The sequence below is a fragment of the Rhinolophus hipposideros genome (assembly GCF_964194185.1).
Source record: "Rhinolophus hipposideros genome assembly, chromosome: 21".
NCBI lineage: Eukaryota > Metazoa > Chordata > Mammalia > Chiroptera > Rhinolophidae > Rhinolophus > Rhinolophus hipposideros.
The window spans coordinates 42,383,332-42,404,147 of NC_138067.1; the positions used below are offsets into that span (position 1 = coordinate 42,383,332).

A 20,816-nucleotide genomic window follows, 5' to 3' on the forward strand; every position below is an offset into this window, starting at 1 on the left:
ACCTAAGATCACAAGAGGAGTAGAGATGCAGGGTATCTGAGCATAAGGGTGGTGGGACTAGAATCCTGGGTCAGGGCTCAGGATGGAAACTGTGTATCTGGATCTTCCAGGAACTGGAGACTAAGAGACTGGACACCAGGATTGTGAGGGATGGAGAAACAGCTGAGGCTTGATGCCTGCGGCCCCGAGGGAGGCCACTGGTGGGGAACATGTTTTACTGGACCCCAGAAAAAGTCCAGGCACTGAAAAGCCACATGGTTCTCACAGCCCCTCCTTGAATCCCCTGCACAGGGAGTTTTCTCATCATGTACACTGTCTTGCTCTTCTCGGTCGGGGTTCCTCTCCTCTTGCTGGAGATGGCAGCTGGTCAGAGGATGCGTCAGGGCAGCATTGGTGTATGGAAGATCATCAGCCCCCGGCTTGGTGGGGTGGGGTATACCAGCTTCATGGTGAGGAGCCCTGGGCTGCCCAGGCCTACCCTTTCCACGCCACGCCCTCCCAACCCTTGTCCTGGAATGGGTCCTGTGATTTCACTTCCATGGGTCAAGTCCCTTCAGTTCCCCAATCCTCTGTCAAATCCCCTACCTTCTGTTGGCCTACCTTCCTTCCCCTACTTCCAAAATTCTTCATGCTTCCTAGGTGTGCCTCATCGTGGGCTTGTACTGCAATGTGTTCAATGCCTGGATTATGACCTACTTGAGCCATTCCTTCCAGTTTCCTGTGTCATGGGAGCATTGTCCCCTACTGATGAACTTCAGTGACTTTGGTGAGGAGGTAGTGAAAGAAGAGGAGAACGGGAAAACAGAGAGGTGGGAGGGAATTTGGAAGAGGAGAAAGGAGTGGAGATGGATAACGAAGAGGAATATAACAGAAGGAAGAAGAAATGGGAGGGGAAGGAAGAAAAAGATGTGGGGGAAGGAGTAAAGAAGAAGGGAAGGGTCACCCTGTCTAGCAAGCATGTCGAAAGCCAAATATCCCCAGATCCTGAATGTGCAAACTCAACGCCCTTCCTATACTTCTGGTACCGGGTGGCCTTGAAGGTCTCAGACAGAATTGAGGATGGTGGACCACCCATGGATAGTCTGATCCTGTCGTTCTTGGTGTCTTGGTGTCTTGTTGGTTCTTTCACGATTAATGGGCCCAAGTACATCGGGAAGGTGAGCCACCATTTTTGGATTCCTTAACAGCTCAGATACTTTAGCCCTCATCTAACACTGTTTCTCATTGATCTACTAATTTTTCACTCCCTCTGGTCTTTCACTCCCGCCAGCCCTTGAACCCTGCTGAAAGCTGTCTTCTAACTCCTTCTTATTTCTGACTCAAAACTTTTGATCCCTGCTGACTATTGGTTGACCCCCCCACTGGTACATGGTTGCTAATATGTCCCACTCTCAATTCAGGTAATGTACGTCATGGTCCCAGTGCCCTATTTCATCTTGTTTTGTTTCTTTATCCGGAGTCTGCTGTTGGACGGTGCAAAATTTGGCCTTGGCTATTTGGGGGTTGGCAAGGTAAGGTGTATTTTCCTCACTCCCTGTCAGGCCTTAGAGGACACCTATTATCTATTCTTAAGTGTCCTTTCCCCATTATCTCCCTCTGTGTCTCCCCCACCCCCACGTATGTTAAGGTTCTTTTCTCCTTTGACATCTCCCTTTATACTTGTCTTCTCCCTTTTAGATATCGGCTATGTACAGCGTGAATGCGTGGTGCCAAGCAGGGTTCCAAGCCTTGTTTTCCTTGGGTCTCGGCTATGGCTCCATTGTCTCCTTAGCTTCGCATATGAACCTGTCCAACAACTGTCTCAGTGATGCCTTTGTTGTGGCTCTCGTCAACCTGGGCAGCATGCTCCTTGCCACAACTGTTATCTTCTGTGTCGGGGGCTTCTGGGCCACCGTCGTCACACACGGCTGTAGTGAGAAGTAAGGCCAGCTCCTTAGTTGAGGGTCCCAACCCCAGGGAACTACAAAACCCAGAGACCCTAACCTTCACACATCGCTACCTCCAGTACAACCTCAGGTGCACTTGCAAGCCTTTACTTTCTCGTAGAGCGAGAAAAACAGTAGGATCCCTGTCATATATTATCCTTCTCAGAGTCTTTTTTAGCCCTAGAAATCTTCAAACTCAGAGATTGCCAACTGTGCACCTCAGAGCACCGCCACAGAGATAGGCTAAAAGTGGCAAACATGCAAGTTTACTCTCGTCCCAGACAGCGTTAAAACCACGTGGAAAACCTACTTCCTAATGCTCTCATTGTTTCCTGTCAGCTCCTGAAGTTAGGAATGTCTGGCAATCTATCGCATTCGGAGAGCACCTAAAGGACTCTCAGAACTACAGTCTTTATCTCCTTCTCACCCCTATTTTTTATTCTGGAGGCATGAATCAAAAACATCCATCAGGCATTTAGAAAGTACTCTGTGGACTACGAAGGCTTGGGCAGGTGAAGCAGTCCACACACGTTGCCTTCATGAAGATCTCAGTTTTGGAGGGCCTCCATCAGGGACTCCATCAGACAGCCACAAACTGATAACCGGTAGCAGGAGGGATGGGGAGGATATCATTGGAGTGGTCAGAGAAGGGCTCCCAGAGGAAGCAACCCTAAGCTGAATTTGTCCAGGTGATCCTCACCCGTGCAAATAACCACCATTTTCTTCTAGAAGAAGCCTGAGCATACGCATGTGCACACATGCAAGAGTTCTGTAGCGTGTATACTTAGGAATGGAATTGCAGGGTCGGGTATACACACCTTTAGATTTACTGTATATTGTCTGATTTTCAAAGTGGTTTATGACGTGTGAAAATTCCACGCATCCCACTTCCTGCACAATATTTGAGTAAACTTGGTCAAACTTTAGAATGTTTACCAGTCTGGTGCCAGCCTAATGTTATTCTTTAGTGTTTTAAAAAACATTTATTATAAGGTGTTGCATAAAACAAAATGTGCGGCGTAAAGAGCTATGAAATAAACTCCACCATATTCAGAACTAGAATGTCCCCAAACCTTTCCACATATCTCTAATTATAACTGTTTTCCTCCTTCCTAGAGGTAACCACTATCCTGACTTCTATGATGATGAATTCTTTGTTTTTCTTCATATTTTATTATCTATGTATGCATATATAACCAATATAGTTTAGTATGTCCATTTATGTATTTTAATTTGTTCATTTATATGTTCTCTTCGTATTCTTTCGTGTTTTACTTCTTTCATTCAATATCCGTTTGTAAGATGTATTGTTATGTGTCGCTCTAATCTGTGCCTTTTAATGTTGTGTAATGTGCCAGTACATGAACATACCACATCACGCTTCATTTACCCAGTCTGCTGTTGATGGTCATTTGGAGTCTTTCCTGTTTTTGGCTATTAAAACAATGCTGCTCTAAACATTCTTATACAGAGAGTACCAAAAAAATGTATACACATTTTAAGAAAGGAAAAAACTGTATTAAAATTATGCTGATGGGAACCACTTTGAGCACCTCTTGGAATTGCAAAAGTCAAACGTGACTCGCAGTCATCTTTTGTTATCGGTATATATTGAACATCACAATTTTAATACAGTTTTTTCCTTTCTTAAAATATGTATACATTTTTTGGGCACCCTGTACGTATATGTTCCTTGTGTACCATGTATGTGCATATTTTATTTTGCAAATATTTTCTCTCAGTCTGTGGCTTGTCTTCTCATTCTCTTGAGAGTCTTTCCCAGACCAGGCTTTTAATTTGAATGAAGTCCGGCTTATCAATTATTTCTTTCATGGATTGTACTTTGGGTATTGTATCTAAAAAAGTTATCACTATACCCAAGATCATCCAGAGTCCCCAAGAAGATTATAGGAAAACCTTCTCCTGTAGTACCCCTTGGTCATAAATTCTCCAAGTTCATACAAAGTCATGACCCCGAAGGTGGGTGCCTTCTAGGTTTCATCCCAGGCTCCACCTCACCCAGATCAGTGATGCTAGGCTAGTGACGCTCGGATCTGCAAGGTACGAGAAAAGGAGGCGGTCTCCTAAGAAGCCAAATGGTTCTATGCGATTCAACTCCTTATCCCCAGGAATGCTGAAACACTGTCAAGGCTGGTAAGCCTAGGGAAACTGCCTCCTGAGGCCCAGCCCCCTCCAAACCTGTTTGATCACCCAACCTCCGTCTTCACCGCCTGGCTCAACAGTCTTCCCCAGTCCCTCAAGAGGATGGTCCTTAGCCACGTGCCTGAGTGCAGCTTGGAGAAGCAGTTTTTGAAGGTCAGTAAAAATAGGTGAGCTGGGCCTAGGGTCTCTCAAAGCCTTCTGTAAAACAAATTTGAGCTTTTATTAGCACCAGAAAAAAATTCCAGAAGCTCCGGGATTACCTGCAGCCCTGGTGATGCAAAAATCTATAGCTTGCAGAAAGCCCTTCCGTGGATAATGCTAGGTGGGTTGGTTTTCCATGTCAGAGGCTCAGCTTAGAGATCTGATTTTCTTAGTGACCCAGGGCTCTCCGGGGGTTTTCCAGGGAAGGTAGAATGTATCCTAGTTTGTACTTTTGTTGTTGTTGTTAAGTTCAAGGACACTTTATCTCTTGCCTTTTCTCCCCTTAACAGATTGGAAGGAGTGCAGGCTTTGCACTCCTGTCCTTCACCGAAGCCATGTCCTTCATTCCCGGGTCTGTCCTGTGGTCCATTCTTTTCTTCCTCATGTGTCTCGCCTTACACCTGAACCACGCGATAGGGATCATGCAGGGCATCATTATTCCTCTCCAGGACACCTTTTCTGCCTTCAGGAGGCATACAAAACTGCTCACAGGTACCTGCTCCCATCAATTACCCTGATTTCCCTGAGACTCCAGTCCAGCCCTGGTCTATAACCTCTCCTTAGCCCTTGTCACCCTGCCAGACCTCCAGCCTTGATGCAGAGTCAATGTTTCCTCCAGTGGTTGCCTTTGTGCTCATGTTCCTGTGCGGCCTCTTCTTCCTTCAACCTTCAGGCTTCTACTACGTCCAACTGCTGAATGACCACTGGGTGGTCCTTCCCCTAATTGTCATCATCACACTTGAAAACATGGCTGTGGGCTGGGCCTATGGAGCCAGGAGGTGATCGCTTGGGTCTCTAGGGAAGGCTGACCCCTTTCTTGTTGCCTCAGTTCTCACTCAACTAGAGTGACATAGGTACCCTTAACTTCAGGGCCTTCTGAGAAACCTTTTTATTCATTCATTTATTGAACATATTTATTGAGTGCTTAATATGTGCCAGGCACTCTTTTAGTCATCAGGGATACAGCATTGAAGGAAACAAGCATCCCGTCCTCCACCGCTGTACATTCTCGTGGTGGAGAAGACACTAACCAAGTGAACAAATAAAAGTGTCAGGTGGGGAGAATGGACAGGAGAAAGCAAAAGACATCAAGAGTGGGAGTCTGTACGGTGCTAATTTACATAGGATTTTAGGGAAGGCCTCTTCGATAAGGTGGGACATTTGCACAGACTCCTGAATGAAATGAGGAAAGGAGCCATGACAAATTCTGAGAAAGTATGTTTCAAGTAGAGGAAACAGTAAGTATCAAGGCAAGAGGAAGCATCATGCCTGGAGTTTTTGAGGAACAAGGAGATCGGCAAGGTTGGGATAGGATGTTACCCTGGTTCCCCGAAAACAAGACCTAGCTGGACCATCAATTCTGATGAGTCTTTTGGAGCAAAAATTAATATAAGACCCAGTATTATATTATATCATATTATATTGTATTATATTATACCATATTGTATTATATTATATTATATTATATTATATTATATTATATTATATTATTATATTATGACCAGGTCTTATAGTAAAATAAGACCAGGTCTTATATTAATTTTTGCTCCAAAAGATACATTACAGCTGATGGTCCGGCCAGGTCTTAGTTTTGGGGAAACACAATAGGAGATGAGGCTGGAAAGGTAAGAGGAGAACATGGAGGGCCTTCTGAGCCATAGTAGGACGTAGCTTTTTGTACAGAATGATAGAGAATGCATCGGAGGGTTTTGAGTAGAGGAGTGACATATTCAGATGTCTTTGTGAGAAAGCACCTATGACTACTGTGTGAACAGACAGTGAGGGGTCGATAGTGAAGCGAGGAGAACATTTGGGAGCTATTGTCGTGTTTCAGTTGGCAACTAACAACGGCTTGGGCTTGGGGAGTAGAGCTGCAGGTTGAGAGACATGGTTTAATTTGGCAAGGAAGAGCTGCCAGGGAAGAGGAAACAAGATAATCAGGGACTGGGACCTAGTGGAACGGGAGAGTGGGAGAAACCAAGTCACATGCAAGGGACTCCCGAGCCCCTTTTTTACCAGGCTGCTGGGGGGACATCCAAGTGGTATAATTCAAGGGCTGAAGGCTCAGGTGACAGCATTTTCAGGTGACGGTGGTTCTTGGTCAGTTCACTCATGTACAACTCACTCCACACAAATCTCTGGGGACTTTCTCTGTGTTGTGGTGCTGGGATACAAATGAATGCGAAATAGCTCCTCCTCTCAAAGAGAACAGAGCCCCAATTGGAAGATGTATATAAGCAGACATTCCCACTTCGAGGTGGAAAGTCTATCGCAGAGGTAGCTGGCAGTACTCTAGGGGCACCTGGAAAGTGGGGCCTAGAGGAGAGGGTGATTGGGCAGAGTCTGGACAGATGGATCGGTAGGCAAAGAGAGAGAGCAGTATTCAAGGCCAAAGATCCCACTTGTATACGTATTGAGATTGAGAACATGCACTAAAAGAAGCTGGATACGTGGGCTGGGAGAAACCAAGAAAAGTTCAGTTCTCTGAGGGTCAAGTGTTAATGTTTTGGGGGTCTGTTTGTTCACTATGGATACCCAGCTCCTAGAAGAGGCCCTGGCACATCATAAACACTCTCATGTTTATGGAATGAATGGAAGGGACTTGGCCTTTATCCTGAGGGCACTGGGTAGTCATGAAAGGTTTTTGGGCAGTAGAGGAATGTTTGAAATTGTTTCTTGGGTTGGGATGGAAGATGACAAAGGAGAAGACAAGAGGGGATGAGGCTTGAGCTGAGGCAGGGGTTTGGAAGTGCGGTAGAATATTTGAAAGCTGCTAAGTTCAGGCTGGCCTTGCCCCCCAAGGAAGGGTGAGGTGTGTCTGGGCCTGCCACAGTCTTGTGGCCCTTTCTCCCAGGTTCCTTGCAGAATTGACGATTCTGTGCGACCGCCCCCTCCATCCCATTATTCGCTGGCTCTGGTGCTGTCTGTGTCCAGTTGTGCTGCTCGTCCTATTAGCAGCCTCTGTGTATGCTCAGTCTCGGACGACCTGGATCTATGTGTCCTGGAACTCAAGCAGTGTGAGCTTCCCTCTCCATACCCCAGACTTTCCTGGGGCGGGGCAGATCTTCCAGTCCACCTTGGCTTAAAGACCCTATCATATCATTCTCTGCTCCCCGAAGACTCATTAGTCCTCTGCCCTGGTACCCCTCCCACTCTTCCCTTCCACAGCTTTCCCTCTTCTGGGAGCTTCGATGTTCTGAACCCCTTTCCCATCTCTCTACAGTCAAAAGAGGTGCTTCGACAATTCCCATCCTGGATGCGTCTCATGATGATTATCCTGTCCCTCATTGTCATGCTCCCCGTCCCCATACGCTTTGTGTTCAGCCTCATCCATCGCATTCCCTTCAAATCCTCGAGCTCGAATAGGTCTGTCATACCCTCCTCGCCCCTATCCCTAAGTACGCATCTAACGCCCATTGGAGGGGTCCAAAAGGAGGAAATCCTGCAAGGTGATAACCGAGTCGCTGATTCACCTGTGTGACGTCCCAACTTCATGCACGAGGCCTGACATCACACAGCCCTCAAAACAGCTCTAGCAGGCAACTCTTGCACACCAACTTGGAACTACTGATGTCCTTGGACCCAGAGCTCCTTTTATTCCCAAGGGTAGGGGCAGTGTTTGGGGGGCTCTTGGGGCCTGGCTTGGCATCCTCTGTCCTAGGCCCCTCTGGTCGCCACTGTCATTGGGTTTTCCCTCCTTTTCCTCAGCATATACACATATCCATCATATACGTACATCGTCAGTGATGCCAACTGAACGTGCTTCTTAACTGGTCTGCCCAGCGCCCGGAATGGAGCTGGAGGGGTAATGCGGTTGGTCAATAAATCAGTCCACTGGGACTCCAAGCACCGGGTGTGAGCAGTTCTGTTTTTATTTTCTATAAATGTCTCAGATGTTCAGTCTTCCTCTCGGAATCTTCCATTCCTTTGAGAGCTAAACTTCCAGTCCCAAGTCCCTCCCCTCTCCTTGCCGTGGCAAATTCAGATGCCAGATTGCTAGATTTGCGTTATCCAGGAACTGGCTTTTAGCCAAGAAAACCCCGGGAAATGGTGGCTTCAACAATAATATGGGAAGAATGTTAATGTGCTTGCTAATGGGACATAGTAAGCCTGTCATGGGCCAAGACTGTTGTGGACTAAGTGACCCACACAGACTCAGTGACCTGTGGACCAACGCACAAGCAGGGCTGGGAACTCCCGAATTACGTTGCTGAGCCCACCAGGGTCCCATATCTACTTGGTAAGAGACGTCCTTTTGCCACAGGGCTAAATCAAATGAATTTGTCTAGTGGATGAAAACTGAGTGGGTCTCTTGGGACTTGTGGGAGGGGTGACTCCACAACTGAGCTGAAAGTACTTTCAAAAAGGAGATGGAGTTAGTCAGCGCCGGGGGCGGGGGCTGGGGGTAGACATGGTTGGGATTCACGAAGATCCAGGGAATGGGTTTCCTTTAAATGCTCAGAGATCCCAGGATTTCCGATTGCTTAGCTCCCACCGGGAGGCTGCCTCTGCGTAAGATTGGGACAAGAAAAAGCACACAGACACCCCCACCCCAACCATTCGTTGGTGGGTAGGACTGTCGGGGTAGGTCTGGAGAGTGGAAAGAGCAAAGATCACAGAAGTCCCTGGACGTCTGAAGTTGCACGCTCCTCAAGCTCCAGGATCGGAGCGCTGGAGGCGCTGTGAACCTCCAAGTCAGCACCCATGGCTCCCGTACCTTGTAGCCCCGCCCCTCACGCTCGCCCCGCCCTGCGCCCGAGCCAAACCAACTGTCGCTTGAAAACCGGTGTCACTGAGTCAGGTAAGATGGGACTCTGAGAGAGGAGGCAGCCCCCTTCTCATGATCAAATAGCCTGAGTTTTCAACCTCCTTCTTTTTGGGAGCCCAGGTGCTCCTCCTCTCTGCTCCCCACCTCCAGTTCCAGCTTTGGGAGTAGAACCTGTGGGAGAGGTATTGAAAAGTAGCGGCTGACCGGATAAACCATGGGATGGAAGGTCTTGGTGTGTCCCCTCCTCCTCCTCTAGATTTTTCTCTCCTCAGGTCACTGTTGCAAGTCCTTTGGCACCTAACAGCAGGGTTGTTTCAATTGCAGATACCTCGTTGCTGTAGGGGGTGTGATTGGAGCAGAAGACTGGTTTCTGTCCTAGTACTTCTCTACATGGCTCTGGGGTCCTTATTGTGTCAAGTCAGGCTTCCTGGCACCTTTGTGTGCGATGAGCCGGTTGTCTTTTGGGAATCTCTGGCCTTGTAGACAAAACGGAGCCCCGTCCCTTGGTGGGGTACCTTACACATGTTTTCATTTTTGTCCCTCACGAGACTGGTAGGCGATGCAGGTACTGTCATCCTCAGTCTTCACCAGGAGGCTCCGAAGAAAGGGATTCACACAGTGAATGAGGGGAAGAGGCTGACAGAGATTCCTGTCTTGTGGCTTCTGGCCCTTTTCATGTAGGAAATTTTCAAACACATGCAAAAGAATAACAATGAATTACTTTGTACTCATCACCCATCTTCAATAATGACCGACGGATGACCAGTCTGGTTTCATCTCTCCTCAATCCACTGTAAGCCTCTCCATTATTTTGAAGCAAATCCTCAATTTATTATTTCATCTGTAAATATGTCAGTACCTGTCTCTAAAAAATAACCCTTCAATAAAAAAAAAAGCCTGACGAAACATCACACCTAAAACAAATAACAGTAATCCATTAATATCATCAAATATTCAGTCAGTATTCAGATTTTCCTGGTTGTCTGAATTTGTTTTTCTGGTACCTTTTTCTTTTTTGACAGTTTTATTGAGGTATAGTTCACATACCACACAATTCACCCATTCAAAGTGTACAATTCAGTGGCTTGTAGTGTATCACAGCGTTGTACATCCATCATCACGGTCAATTTTAGTACATTTTCATTATCACAAAGAAAAACTCCACACCCCTTCGCCGTCACCCCAACTGCCACAGCCCCCAACTCCAGCCTTGGACAACCATAAGCTCCTTTTTGTTCTGTAGATTTGCCTAGTCTGGACACTTCGTGTAAATGGAATGATACAGTATGTGTAGTCCTTTGTGACTTGCTTCTTTCACATGGCATAATGTTTTCAAGATTCATTCCTGTATAGCACATATCAGTACTTCATTTCTATTTATTGTTAAATAACATTCTGTTGTATAGCTATACCACGGTGTATTTATTCAAGTATCAGTTGATGGACATTTTAGGTGGTTTCTCCTTTGGGACTATTATTAATAGTGCTGTTATGAATAGTCATGTAAAAGTGTTTTGGGGTAGACGGATGTTGTTATTTCTCTTGGCATATGCTTAGGAATAGAATTGCTGGACCACATGCTAATTCTATGTTTAACTGTTTGAGGGATTGCCTCATAATTTTTAAAAAGTTTGTTTAAATCATCATCCAAATAAAATTCATATGCTGCAAATTTGTTGCTATATCTCTTAAGAATTTTTCAATCTTCATATAGGTCTCCCTCCCTCTTTGTTTCCCCCTTGCAATGTATCTGTTGATAAAACTGAGTTATTTGTCCTGTGGAGTTTCCAGCAATTTGGAATTTGTTGATTGCCTCTCTGTGGTATCATTTAATATATTCTTCTGTCCTCTGTATTTCTTATAAATTGGTAGTTAGGTCAAGAAGTTGATTAGTTTTAGGTTCAATGTTCAGGCAAGAATACTTCATGAGTGGTTTTATGTATTTAACAGGAGGCAAAAAAAAAAAGCTCTCTTTTTGTGATATTAGCCATTGATGATCCTTCTCTAGATCCATATATTCATTAGAGATTAGAAAAGGGTAGTGTTCCTTTTTGTATTAGCTGGAATACTTTCAAAAAGAGCCATGGGTGATTTGACTCCAACATAACCTCTTCTAAGCCCCTTCATATCCTACGTTAGAAGCCAGCCTTCTTAGATAGTGCACCTTCTAATGAGTGTGAACTGAGCTGTCTTCCATGGTGTCTATTTGACCCATAAGAAATTCAGGCACCACCCTGGTTAAGGAATAGACATCAGCACCATCCCGCAAAGCCCCATTTGCCCATTACCATGACCACTACCTCTCTCATTCTCTAGAGGTTTCACTATCCTGACTTTAAGGTAATCACCTCCTTGCTTCTTTTTTTTTTTTTTAAATATTGTTTGATCCTGTGAAACTCTCTTTTTTTTAAAGATTTTTTTTTTATTGGGGAGGGGGAACAGGACTTTATTGGGGAACGGTGTGTACTTCCAGGACTTTTTTCCAAGTCAAGTTTTTGTCCTTTCAATCTTAGTTGTGGAGGGTGCCGTTCAGCTTCAAGTTATTGTCCTTTCTGTCTTATTTGTGGAGGGCGCAGCTCAGCTCCAGGTCCAGTTGCCCTTGCTAGTTGTAGGGCGCGCAGTCCATCATTCCTTGCGGGAGTCGAACTGGCAATCTTGTGGTTGAGAGGTCGCGCTCCAACCAACTGAGCCATCCGGGAGCTCAGCGGCAGCTCAGCTCAAGATGCCTGTTCCATCTTAGTATCAGGGGCACTGCCCACCATTCTTTGCAGAACTTGAGGAATTGAACTGGCAACCTTGTGGTTGAGAGCCCACTGGCCCATGTGGGAATCGAACCGGCAGTCTTATGGAGTTCGGAACATAGAGCTCTAATTGCCTGAGCCACCGGGCGGGCCCCAATTTTTTGCTTCTTGATAGTTTTACAACCTACGAGGTGTGATCAAACAATATGATGTGTGTAAATTAAAAAAAAATGTTACAGTAAAAGACACATTGCCATTAATCACCCTCAAAATACTTCCCCTTACTTTGAACATACTTATCCCATCTTTGTTACCGTTTTCTGAAGCAGTTCTGGAAGTCCTCTTTCGTGAGTGTGTTTAGTTTGGTGTTGTGGCTGCCTTGATGTCCGTAATCATTTTGACATTGGGAAAAGGCCAGTGGTCGAACGGTGCCAGATCCAGTGAATAAGGTGGATGGGGACACACCATAATGTTTTTATTTGACAGAAATTGCCATATACCAGAAGTGATTTTATTTGACAGATATTGCCATATACCAGAAGCGATGTGTGACATGGAGCGTTGTCATGATGGAGGATGATTACGTCACACTTTAAAACACACCTTCTCTCAACCGTAGCTCACACCCGACTGACTGCACCGAACAAGTTGAAACTTGTCACACACTGTTATGAAGGTTCGACGTGCTGTTTCCTGTATTGAAGATCCCTGCCTGGGCACTCGGCAACAGCATTCACCGTATTTTTTTATCACAGCAGAAAGGATCTATCACGCATCACTTCTGGTACAGCAATTTCTGTCAAATAAAAACATGGTGTGTCCTCATCCACCTTATTCACTGGATCTGGCACCGTGTGACTTCTCGCTCTTCCCCAAAGTCAAAATGACCATGAAATAGTCATTTGAATCGATTCAGGACATCAAGACAACCACAACAGTGCAACTAAAGTCCCTCATGAAAAAGGACGTCCAGAACTGCTTCAGAAAGTGGCAACAACAGTGGGATGAGTGTGTTCCAAGAGAGGGGTAGTATTTTGAGGGGGACTGTTGAAAGTAAACTGACATCTTAAGACGTTTAACCATAGAGCTGGGAGGACTATGGGGTGGACCTGGGCCCCTTGTTAACTCTCTAGTCTTGACTTCCTGTTGAACTGTATGGTAACCACCATGGGGAGGGACTCGAGTGAAAGAAGCCATGTTGTGCTTGTTTCTTTCTCCCATATAGGTGGCCGGTGAAGGGGCCACGCACTCTGGTTGTTTTTTCTTTTCCCGAATAAACCATTTTCTTTTTGGTGGATAATCTGGGTAATTATTTGGCCAGTCAACAGGGATCAATGGTAATGTGTCTTTTACTGTAATAATTTTTTTAAAATTTAAACATTCACCGTATTTTTAAATACAGCTTGTATGTGTGTATCCCTATCTCATATTGCTTTCCTTGTTTTATAGATTATTTATCTATCTATCTATCTATCTATCTATCTATCTATCTATCTATCTATAACTATCTATCTCTCTAAAGCTGCAGTAACTGAGACAGTGAGGTTAATGTGGAAGGATATACAAAATGACCAGTGAAACAAAATAGAGTCCAGAAACATACCCACATATATATGGAACTTTAGTAAGTGACAGATACTATTGGATATCTATATTTTAAAAAATTAATTGATATTCACACCTCATACCTGATATAAAAGAATCAACTCAAGATAAATTCCATATGAATCTTAGGATGGATTTTTCTATTTCTATAAAAAACATCACTGGGATTTTGATAGGGTTTTTATTGAATCTATAGATTGATTTGGACAGTATTGACATCTTAACAATATTAAGCCTTCCAATTCATGAACATGGGATGTGTTTCCATTTATGTCTTCTTTAATTTCTTTCAGCAATATATTTTTTAAAATATAATGTCCACTAACAGTGCTACAGATAGTTTCCTAGGGCAGGGGGTGCGGACGGAGTTAGGACGCCACAGAGTGACCTCAGAACCCTCACCATTCCTCCCTTCACCTACAGGTTATGGAGGGTCCAGGTGTGGCTATTGTGGCCTTTACTGACATCGTTTCTCTGCTTCCCGGATTTACCTTCTGGGCCATCATGATCTTCATGTTGCTGGTGACCATGGGGTTGAGCACCATGATAGGGATCGTGCAGGGCATCATTATTCCTCTCCAGGACACTTTCTCTTCCCTCCTGAACCATACAGAGCTGCTCACAGGTACTCCGACCTATGACCCCACTCTAAGCTGTGGCCATCATGTGGCTTAACCCACCTGGGACTCACACAACCCGGCTTGCATTCTGACCTCGATCCACACCGGATGTTTCCCTCCAGTGGGTGTCTGCGTGCTTATGTTCCTGGGCAGCCTCATTTTCGTGGGACCCTCGGGCAGCTACTACGTGAACCTCCTGGATGATTACTGGGTGTCTCTGCCCTCTTCCTCATTCTCATCTTGGAGAACGGGGCCATGGCCTGGATCTATGGGGCCAGGAGGTGAGGTCCCAAACCTCACTGCTATGTGAGAGCTGCTGTGCCCCCACACAGCTAGGGTCCCTAGGGAGCACTGGCCCCTCCTGCACTTACCAGCAGGTCTCTGGTCCCAGGGCGATGGAGAGGTCCTAGGAGGGCGGGAAGCAGAACAGCATAGGCTTGTTTCCTTAGAAAACAGATGTAAAATGGAAGAGTGGTGAACAGCCTATATCAAGTCCTAGGCTCCTGAGCCCTACTTTTAACCAGAGTAGTGTGTACTCTGAAACATGTAATCCCTTGCTTTTCAAAATGTGCTCTCTGGACCAGCAGCTTATTAGAAATGCAGATCCTCAGGCTCATCCCAGGCCTTCGAATCTCTATCTGCATTTGAACAAGAACCCCAAATGATTTGTATGCACACTAACATTTGAAAAGCACCATGTAATCCAAGGGTGGCAGCATTTCCAGGTGATAGTGGTTCTTAGCATCAGCTCACTTCCTCATATTCTCACTCTTAAATATTTCTTAGGGCCTCCCCTGGGCCAAGTAGGCCTCATGGTGAATACTGGAGATACTGAGTAAATTATATTTAGTTTCTGTTCTCAGAGTGCAAAGAGGAAAACATACGTAAGCAGACCTTGGGCAGAGTGGTAAGTCTATGACAGGACAAGGGCGCCGTAGGAACATACAGTAGCCGGTCATCCGAAGGAGATTAAAGAGTCGGGCGAGGAGGGGATGCAGAAACAGGATGTAGACCGGGAAGGGCAGTTGATCAAAGGAGAGAGAGAAGGGTATTCTAGGCAGAAGGAGCCAGACTTACACGTGTGTTGGGGTTAAGAAGGTGCACCAAAGAAAGCTGGCTGCACAGGCTTGAAGAAACCACATTTAGGAAGTTGGCTTTTATCCTGAGGGTGAAGGGGGATGGAAATGTTTGTGTGTGTTTTTAAAATCACAGGGCTGGGACAGAAATTAGCCTGAAAAGGGATGGATTAGAGGCAAGGAGACTGGTTGTGGAAGTGAACAGAAAGGTCTAAGAAATGTTAAGGGCTTTCTCCTAGGCGCGGTTTGGACTAAACCCTCCCCCAAGGCCTGAACAGCCCTCCCAAAGCCTTATGGCCCTTCCTCCCAGATTGCTTGCCGACCTGATTATCATGTTGGACTGCCCCATCTCCCCCATCTATCGTTGGCTGTGGTGCTTTATATCTCCGTTTGTGCTGCTGGTCCTGTTTGTAAGCACCCTGATTCATCTGTATACGAGCACCATCACCTACTTGGCCTGGAACTCAAGCACTGTGAGCACCCCTCTGCAGATCCCAGAACCCCCGAGGGAGTGGGGACAAGACTTTTCAATCCACTCTTGCCTCTAGGACTCAGTCATCTTATTCCCTGATTCCCTTGAGATTCAGTTATCTAGTCTCTTGCCTGGGTTCATCTCCTACCTCCACCCCTTGAATCCCATGTCCAAGTACCTGGACATTCTAAACCTCTCTCTCCTTTCTCCAGTCAGATGAAGTGATCCAAAATTACCCATCATGGGCTGAAGCCTTGCTTGGAGTCCTCATCAGCATTACCATCTTGCCCATTCCTGCCTACTTCTTCTACACTCTCCTTAATGTGGCCATCCCGGTCTACACGAGCCATAATAAGGCCACAATTATCTTTAAATCTGAAGCTAAAGGGGACTCATCAAAGCCCCCTCATGGCTTTCCCATGAGGCAAAACCTAAAGAATATTGGTAAAATGGATAACTAACCAGGGGACAAACGTTCTGCCACGGGAGTCATTCTTCTTGGAAATAAAGACTTGGTTCATTTGGCATAACATTTTTTCTTTTTCACAGTGGAACTCCCTGGCTGGCAACTTGACATTAGGAGACATAACCATGGCAACCGCTAATGTAACTGGACCCAAAGATCTTTTGTTTTTCTGGATTGGGAAAGTTTCTCTGGACTGATGAGTCATTCCCCACATCTTTCACACTTTCCCTCACCAGACCTGTAATGATGGTGTTCTTTGACTTCCAGTATTTGACTGATGGTGACTGTTGACCCTACTTCTCCTAGGCCACCTTCCTCTTGGAGTTGGTCTGTGTAAGGTGTGCTCCCTATGAAACTAGGGCAGAAATGGTTCTGGCAAATAAAACAGTTCTGTGAAAATTTACTTTTATCATAAAAACGTTTCCAACTCCCAGTCTTGCCTTCCACTGACTCTGTTAAATTCAAATGCTAGAATCTCGGGTCTTCCCTGCCTAGTGATTCCTATAAGTAAACTGGACCAGGCAGACACAATTTGCTCAAAAAAGAGTGGGTTCACTGATTTGGCAAAGTGGTTAACTATCTGCTAATTTTGACTTCCTCATATATCTCTTAAATACATGATTATTTAAAAAAAAATTGGGGGGGCCGGCCTGGTGGCTCAGGCGGTTAGAGCTCCGTGCTCCTAACTCTGAAGGCTGCCAGTTTGATTCCCACATGGGCCAGTGGGCTCTCAACCACAAGATACCAGTTCAATTCCTCTACTCCCGCAAGGGATGGTGGGCTCTGCCCCCTGCAACTAAGATTGAACATGGCACCTTGAGCTGAGCTGCCTCCCAGATGGCTCAGTTGGTTGCAGTGCGGGCTCTCAATCACAAGGTTGCCAGTTCGACTCCCACAAGGGATGGTGGGCTGTGCCCCCTGCAACTAGCAACGGCAACTGGACCTGGAGCTGAGCTGCGCCCTCCACAACCAAGACTGAAAGGACAACAACTTGACTTGGAAAAAAAAAAGTCCTGGAAGTACACACTCTTCCCCAATAAAGTCCTGTTCCCCATTTCCCAATTAAAAAAAAAATCTTTAAAAAAATTTTTGGGGGGGTAATATTGGGGAACAGTGTGTTTCTCTAGGGCCAATCAGCTCTAAGTAGTTGTCCTTAAATCTAGTTGTGGAGAATGCAGCTCAGCTCCAACTCCAGTTACTGTTTTCAATCTAGTTGTGGAGGGCACAACCCACCATCCCATGTGGGAATTGAACCGGCAACCTTGTTGTTAAGAGCTTGTGCTCTAATCAACTGAGCCATCTGGCTGCCCCAATACTCGATTATTTTACCTAATCTACCAAGGGGCTTAAAATTCTACACAACATCAGGTATTTTCACTAAGGTGGTGTAGGACCCAGGAGGAAGGGTATTTGGCAAGAAATGATGGGAAGAGTTTGACTGTGGAGATTGAAGAAAACCCAAGGAGGACTTCATCTGGCGCAATGTGACAATAAAATAAGACAAACAAAACACACCATATTATAAGATACCTAAAATATAAAATAAGATTTAGTTTAACAATCCTCTTTAAATACACAGATGAGCTTAGAAGAAATTAAGGGAAATCTTTAAGAGGCCAAAAATTAAGCCTAAGCTTGAATTCAGATAGGTAAGCAAGTGTTAAAGCTAGTAACTGCTTTGAAGCAATTGCCACTCTTTGGTAACTTAAGTGATTTTGGTTTTAAAGGTAGGTGAGGACAAAGCCTTGGGTCCATGAAAGAAAAGGAAGCCCCATCCATAGAAAGTTGAAGGGTTACATACCTCTGTCAAGAGTTAGATATAGTCCTGTCTCTGATAGGAGGGAAGCAGTGTCTGTCTTGAGAATTTGTAATGCCAAACCTTCTCTCATGTGGGATTTTTGTTCAAATTCATGCCCAAAATTGAGAGTAATATAAAAGGTTCCTGGTTAATAGTATCTTGCCCTCAGAACCTGTCATGAATAATCTCTGGGGGAAACAAAACTTCTACCAGGCCTCATAGAATTCCCCCAGATAAACTTTCAATGAACACAAGGTCACAAAAAGAAATCACAAAACGCACAAGGAAACAAGGCACCCTAAGGGAGGATTAGCATAATCAACAAGTAGCAGAATCAGACCTGTAAAGATCTAACTTACTGGAAGTATCAGGTACAAAATATAAAATAAATATGTTTAATATAAAGACAAAGAGAGGGATTTGAGATTAAGAATGAGAAAACAGAGTATTTGAAAAAGAACCAAACAAAAAAAGCTTTTAGAAATGAAAAAAATCACCAAGATTAAAAAACATCAATGGATGGGTTAAACAACCAATTAGAAAACTAGGAAAAGAGACAAATCTGAAGAAATTACCAATAACATAGCCCAGAAGAACTACGGTATTGAAAACATGAGCTTAATTAAGAGACATGGAGGGGACTGGGAGAAAGTGCAACATACATCTAATAGGAGTTTCAGAAAGAGACCATTGAAAGAATAGGGGTGAGGCCTCCATGCAAAGAGAGAAAAGATAAATGTTCTCCAAAAACGAGGGAGGACAACAAATCCAGAGGAGGATAAATAAAAGGAAACTGCAGTACACCAAAAATAGATCAAAAGAACAACCAGGCAGAAAATGTGTTAACTACAAAGGAATAACAGTCTCACAGCTGATTTCTTGTTAACAGCAAAAGAAGCCAGGAGATAGCGGGAAAGCATCAGCCCAGGGGTGATCGAAAATAACTGTCAACTTAGAATTGTAAGTCCAGCAGAAAATGTTACTCAAGAACAAAGCAAGGGCCGGCCCGGTGGCTCAGGGTGTTGGAGCTCTGTGCTCCTAACGCTGAAGGCTGCTGGTTCGATTCCCACGTAGGCCAGTGCCAGAGGGCTGTTGGTTGGAGTGCGCGCTCTCAATCAAAAGGTTGCCGGTTCAACTCCTTGACTCCCACAAGGGATGGTGGGCTGCGCCCCCTGCAACTAACCATGGCGACTGGACCTGGAGCTGAGCTGCGCCCTCCACAACTAAGACTGAAAGGACAACAACTTGACTTGGAAAAAGTCCTGGGAGAACTAAGCAGGATATTTTCAGGCAAAGAAAACTTTCACACCCACAAATCTTTGGTAAGAGATATATTTCAAGAATAAGTAAAATGATCCCAGAAGGAATATCTGAGACCTGAGATACAAGAAATGCTGAGTCAAGAAAATGATAATAATGTGGGTAAATGTAAACATAATTGACCTATAATGAAATAATAGCAACTGTTAATTTGTAACGTTAAAAAACTGACATAGAACTAAAATACTGGACAACAAAAACATGTAAGCTAGAGATTGAGCACTCATCTCAAAAGGATGACAAATATAATGTTGAGCTTTAGACTTTGATAAAGACGCATGTTACAATTTCAAGGAACTACAATCTATAGAAGAAGATTTGTAGAAACAATCTATAATTTCTGTATTACTTAAGATAAATAACGATAGCTTATCTAACAGATCAAATACAAAATCTCAATGGCTTCATACAATATAATTGTATCTTCTGCTTATATCAGAATATATTAGGTTGGTGCAAAAGTAATTGCGGTTTTTGCAATTATTTTTAACCTTTTAAACCTCAATTTTGCACCAACCTAATAGATTTCTTGCTAGTGAGCTGGTAGATGGGGAAAGAGAATGAGTTTTGTGGGCCAGGTCTGAAAGTGTAGCCCTTCTGTTCACATTCCATTGGCTAGAACAAGAAGCCTGGAAAACAGAGGAATACAATCATTAAAAAGCACTAGTAGTCTCTCTGCCACATTCACAAACCAGCAGAAAAAAAATCAAATGAAGAAAAATCCCCCCAAAAGAGTGCAAAATAAAATAAAATGCAGAAAAAGTAGGACAAGCAGAAGATAAAATATTAGAGATAAATTCACAAATACTAGTAATCATAATTATTTACAAATGGACTAATACCAGTTAAAAGACAAATATTGAAGATGGAGAGGTTTTAAATTCAGCTATCTGCTATTTACTACTTACATGAGACACATTTATAACACAAGGACACAGGAAGATTTAAAGTAAAAGGAAGGAGGAATCTATACTGAGCAAACACTAAACAAAAAAGACAAAATACATGTTACAGCAATAAAATATTATTTGAGATTGTCGACTAGCCAAAAATAATTCTCCAGAAAATCCACCAAAAGAACAGTTTCCTCCCAGCTCTACAGTTAAGCATCTTGAGATACCAGCTCACTTTTATCAAGATAAAGAGGCTAAGCGAAATAAGTCAGACAGAAAAAGTAGAGAACCATATGATTTCACTGATATGTGGTATATAAAACTGAAAACTACAAAAGAACAGGAAAAACAAATGAAGACACAAAAGTCATAGACACAGACAATAGTTTAGTGGTTACCAGAGAGTAAGGGGGGAGAAGGGTACTGGATGAGGGTAAGGGGGATCAAATATATGGTGATGAAAAGAGAACTGACTCTGGGTGGTGAACACACAATGTGATATATAGATGATGTATGATAGAATTGTACACCTGAAATCTATGTAACTTTGCTAACAATTGTCACCCCAATAAACTTTAATTAAAAAAAAAGATGAAGAGGTTAAAGGTATCATTTATGAAGAAGATATAAAAAGTGCAAATTGTGTGGGCCTAAAATATAGATTCAGAAGCATAAAACTGACAGAACTATAAGGAGAAATGGATAAACCCAACATTTTTGTAGAAAACTAACACACCTTCATCAGCAACCCACAGATAAGCAGAAAAA

General features: G+C 44.1%; 1 protein-coding gene across 1 annotated transcript in view; it reads left to right on the forward strand.

Moving 5' to 3' along the window:
• Nucleotides 1-305: 305 nt before the first annotated feature.
• LOC308489905 (orphan sodium- and chloride-dependent neurotransmitter transporter NTT5-like) overlaps nt 306-20,816 on the forward strand; it is a gene marked incomplete at both ends in the record, with an annotated part of 28,277 nt that continues 7,766 nt past the window's right edge. The window contains 12 exon segments of the mRNA XM_081031522.1: nt 306-449; nt 640-766; nt 982-1,157; nt 1,401-1,511; nt 1,678-1,919; nt 4,055-4,241; nt 4,872-5,042; nt 13,827-14,028; nt 14,146-14,244; nt 14,247-14,304; nt 15,410-15,572; nt 15,784-15,995. Of these exon segments, the coding sequence (XP_080887648.1) occupies nt 306-449; nt 640-766; nt 982-1,157; nt 1,401-1,511; nt 1,678-1,919; nt 4,055-4,241; nt 4,872-5,042; nt 13,827-14,028; nt 14,146-14,244; nt 14,247-14,304; nt 15,410-15,572; nt 15,784-15,995 (1,892 nt within the window).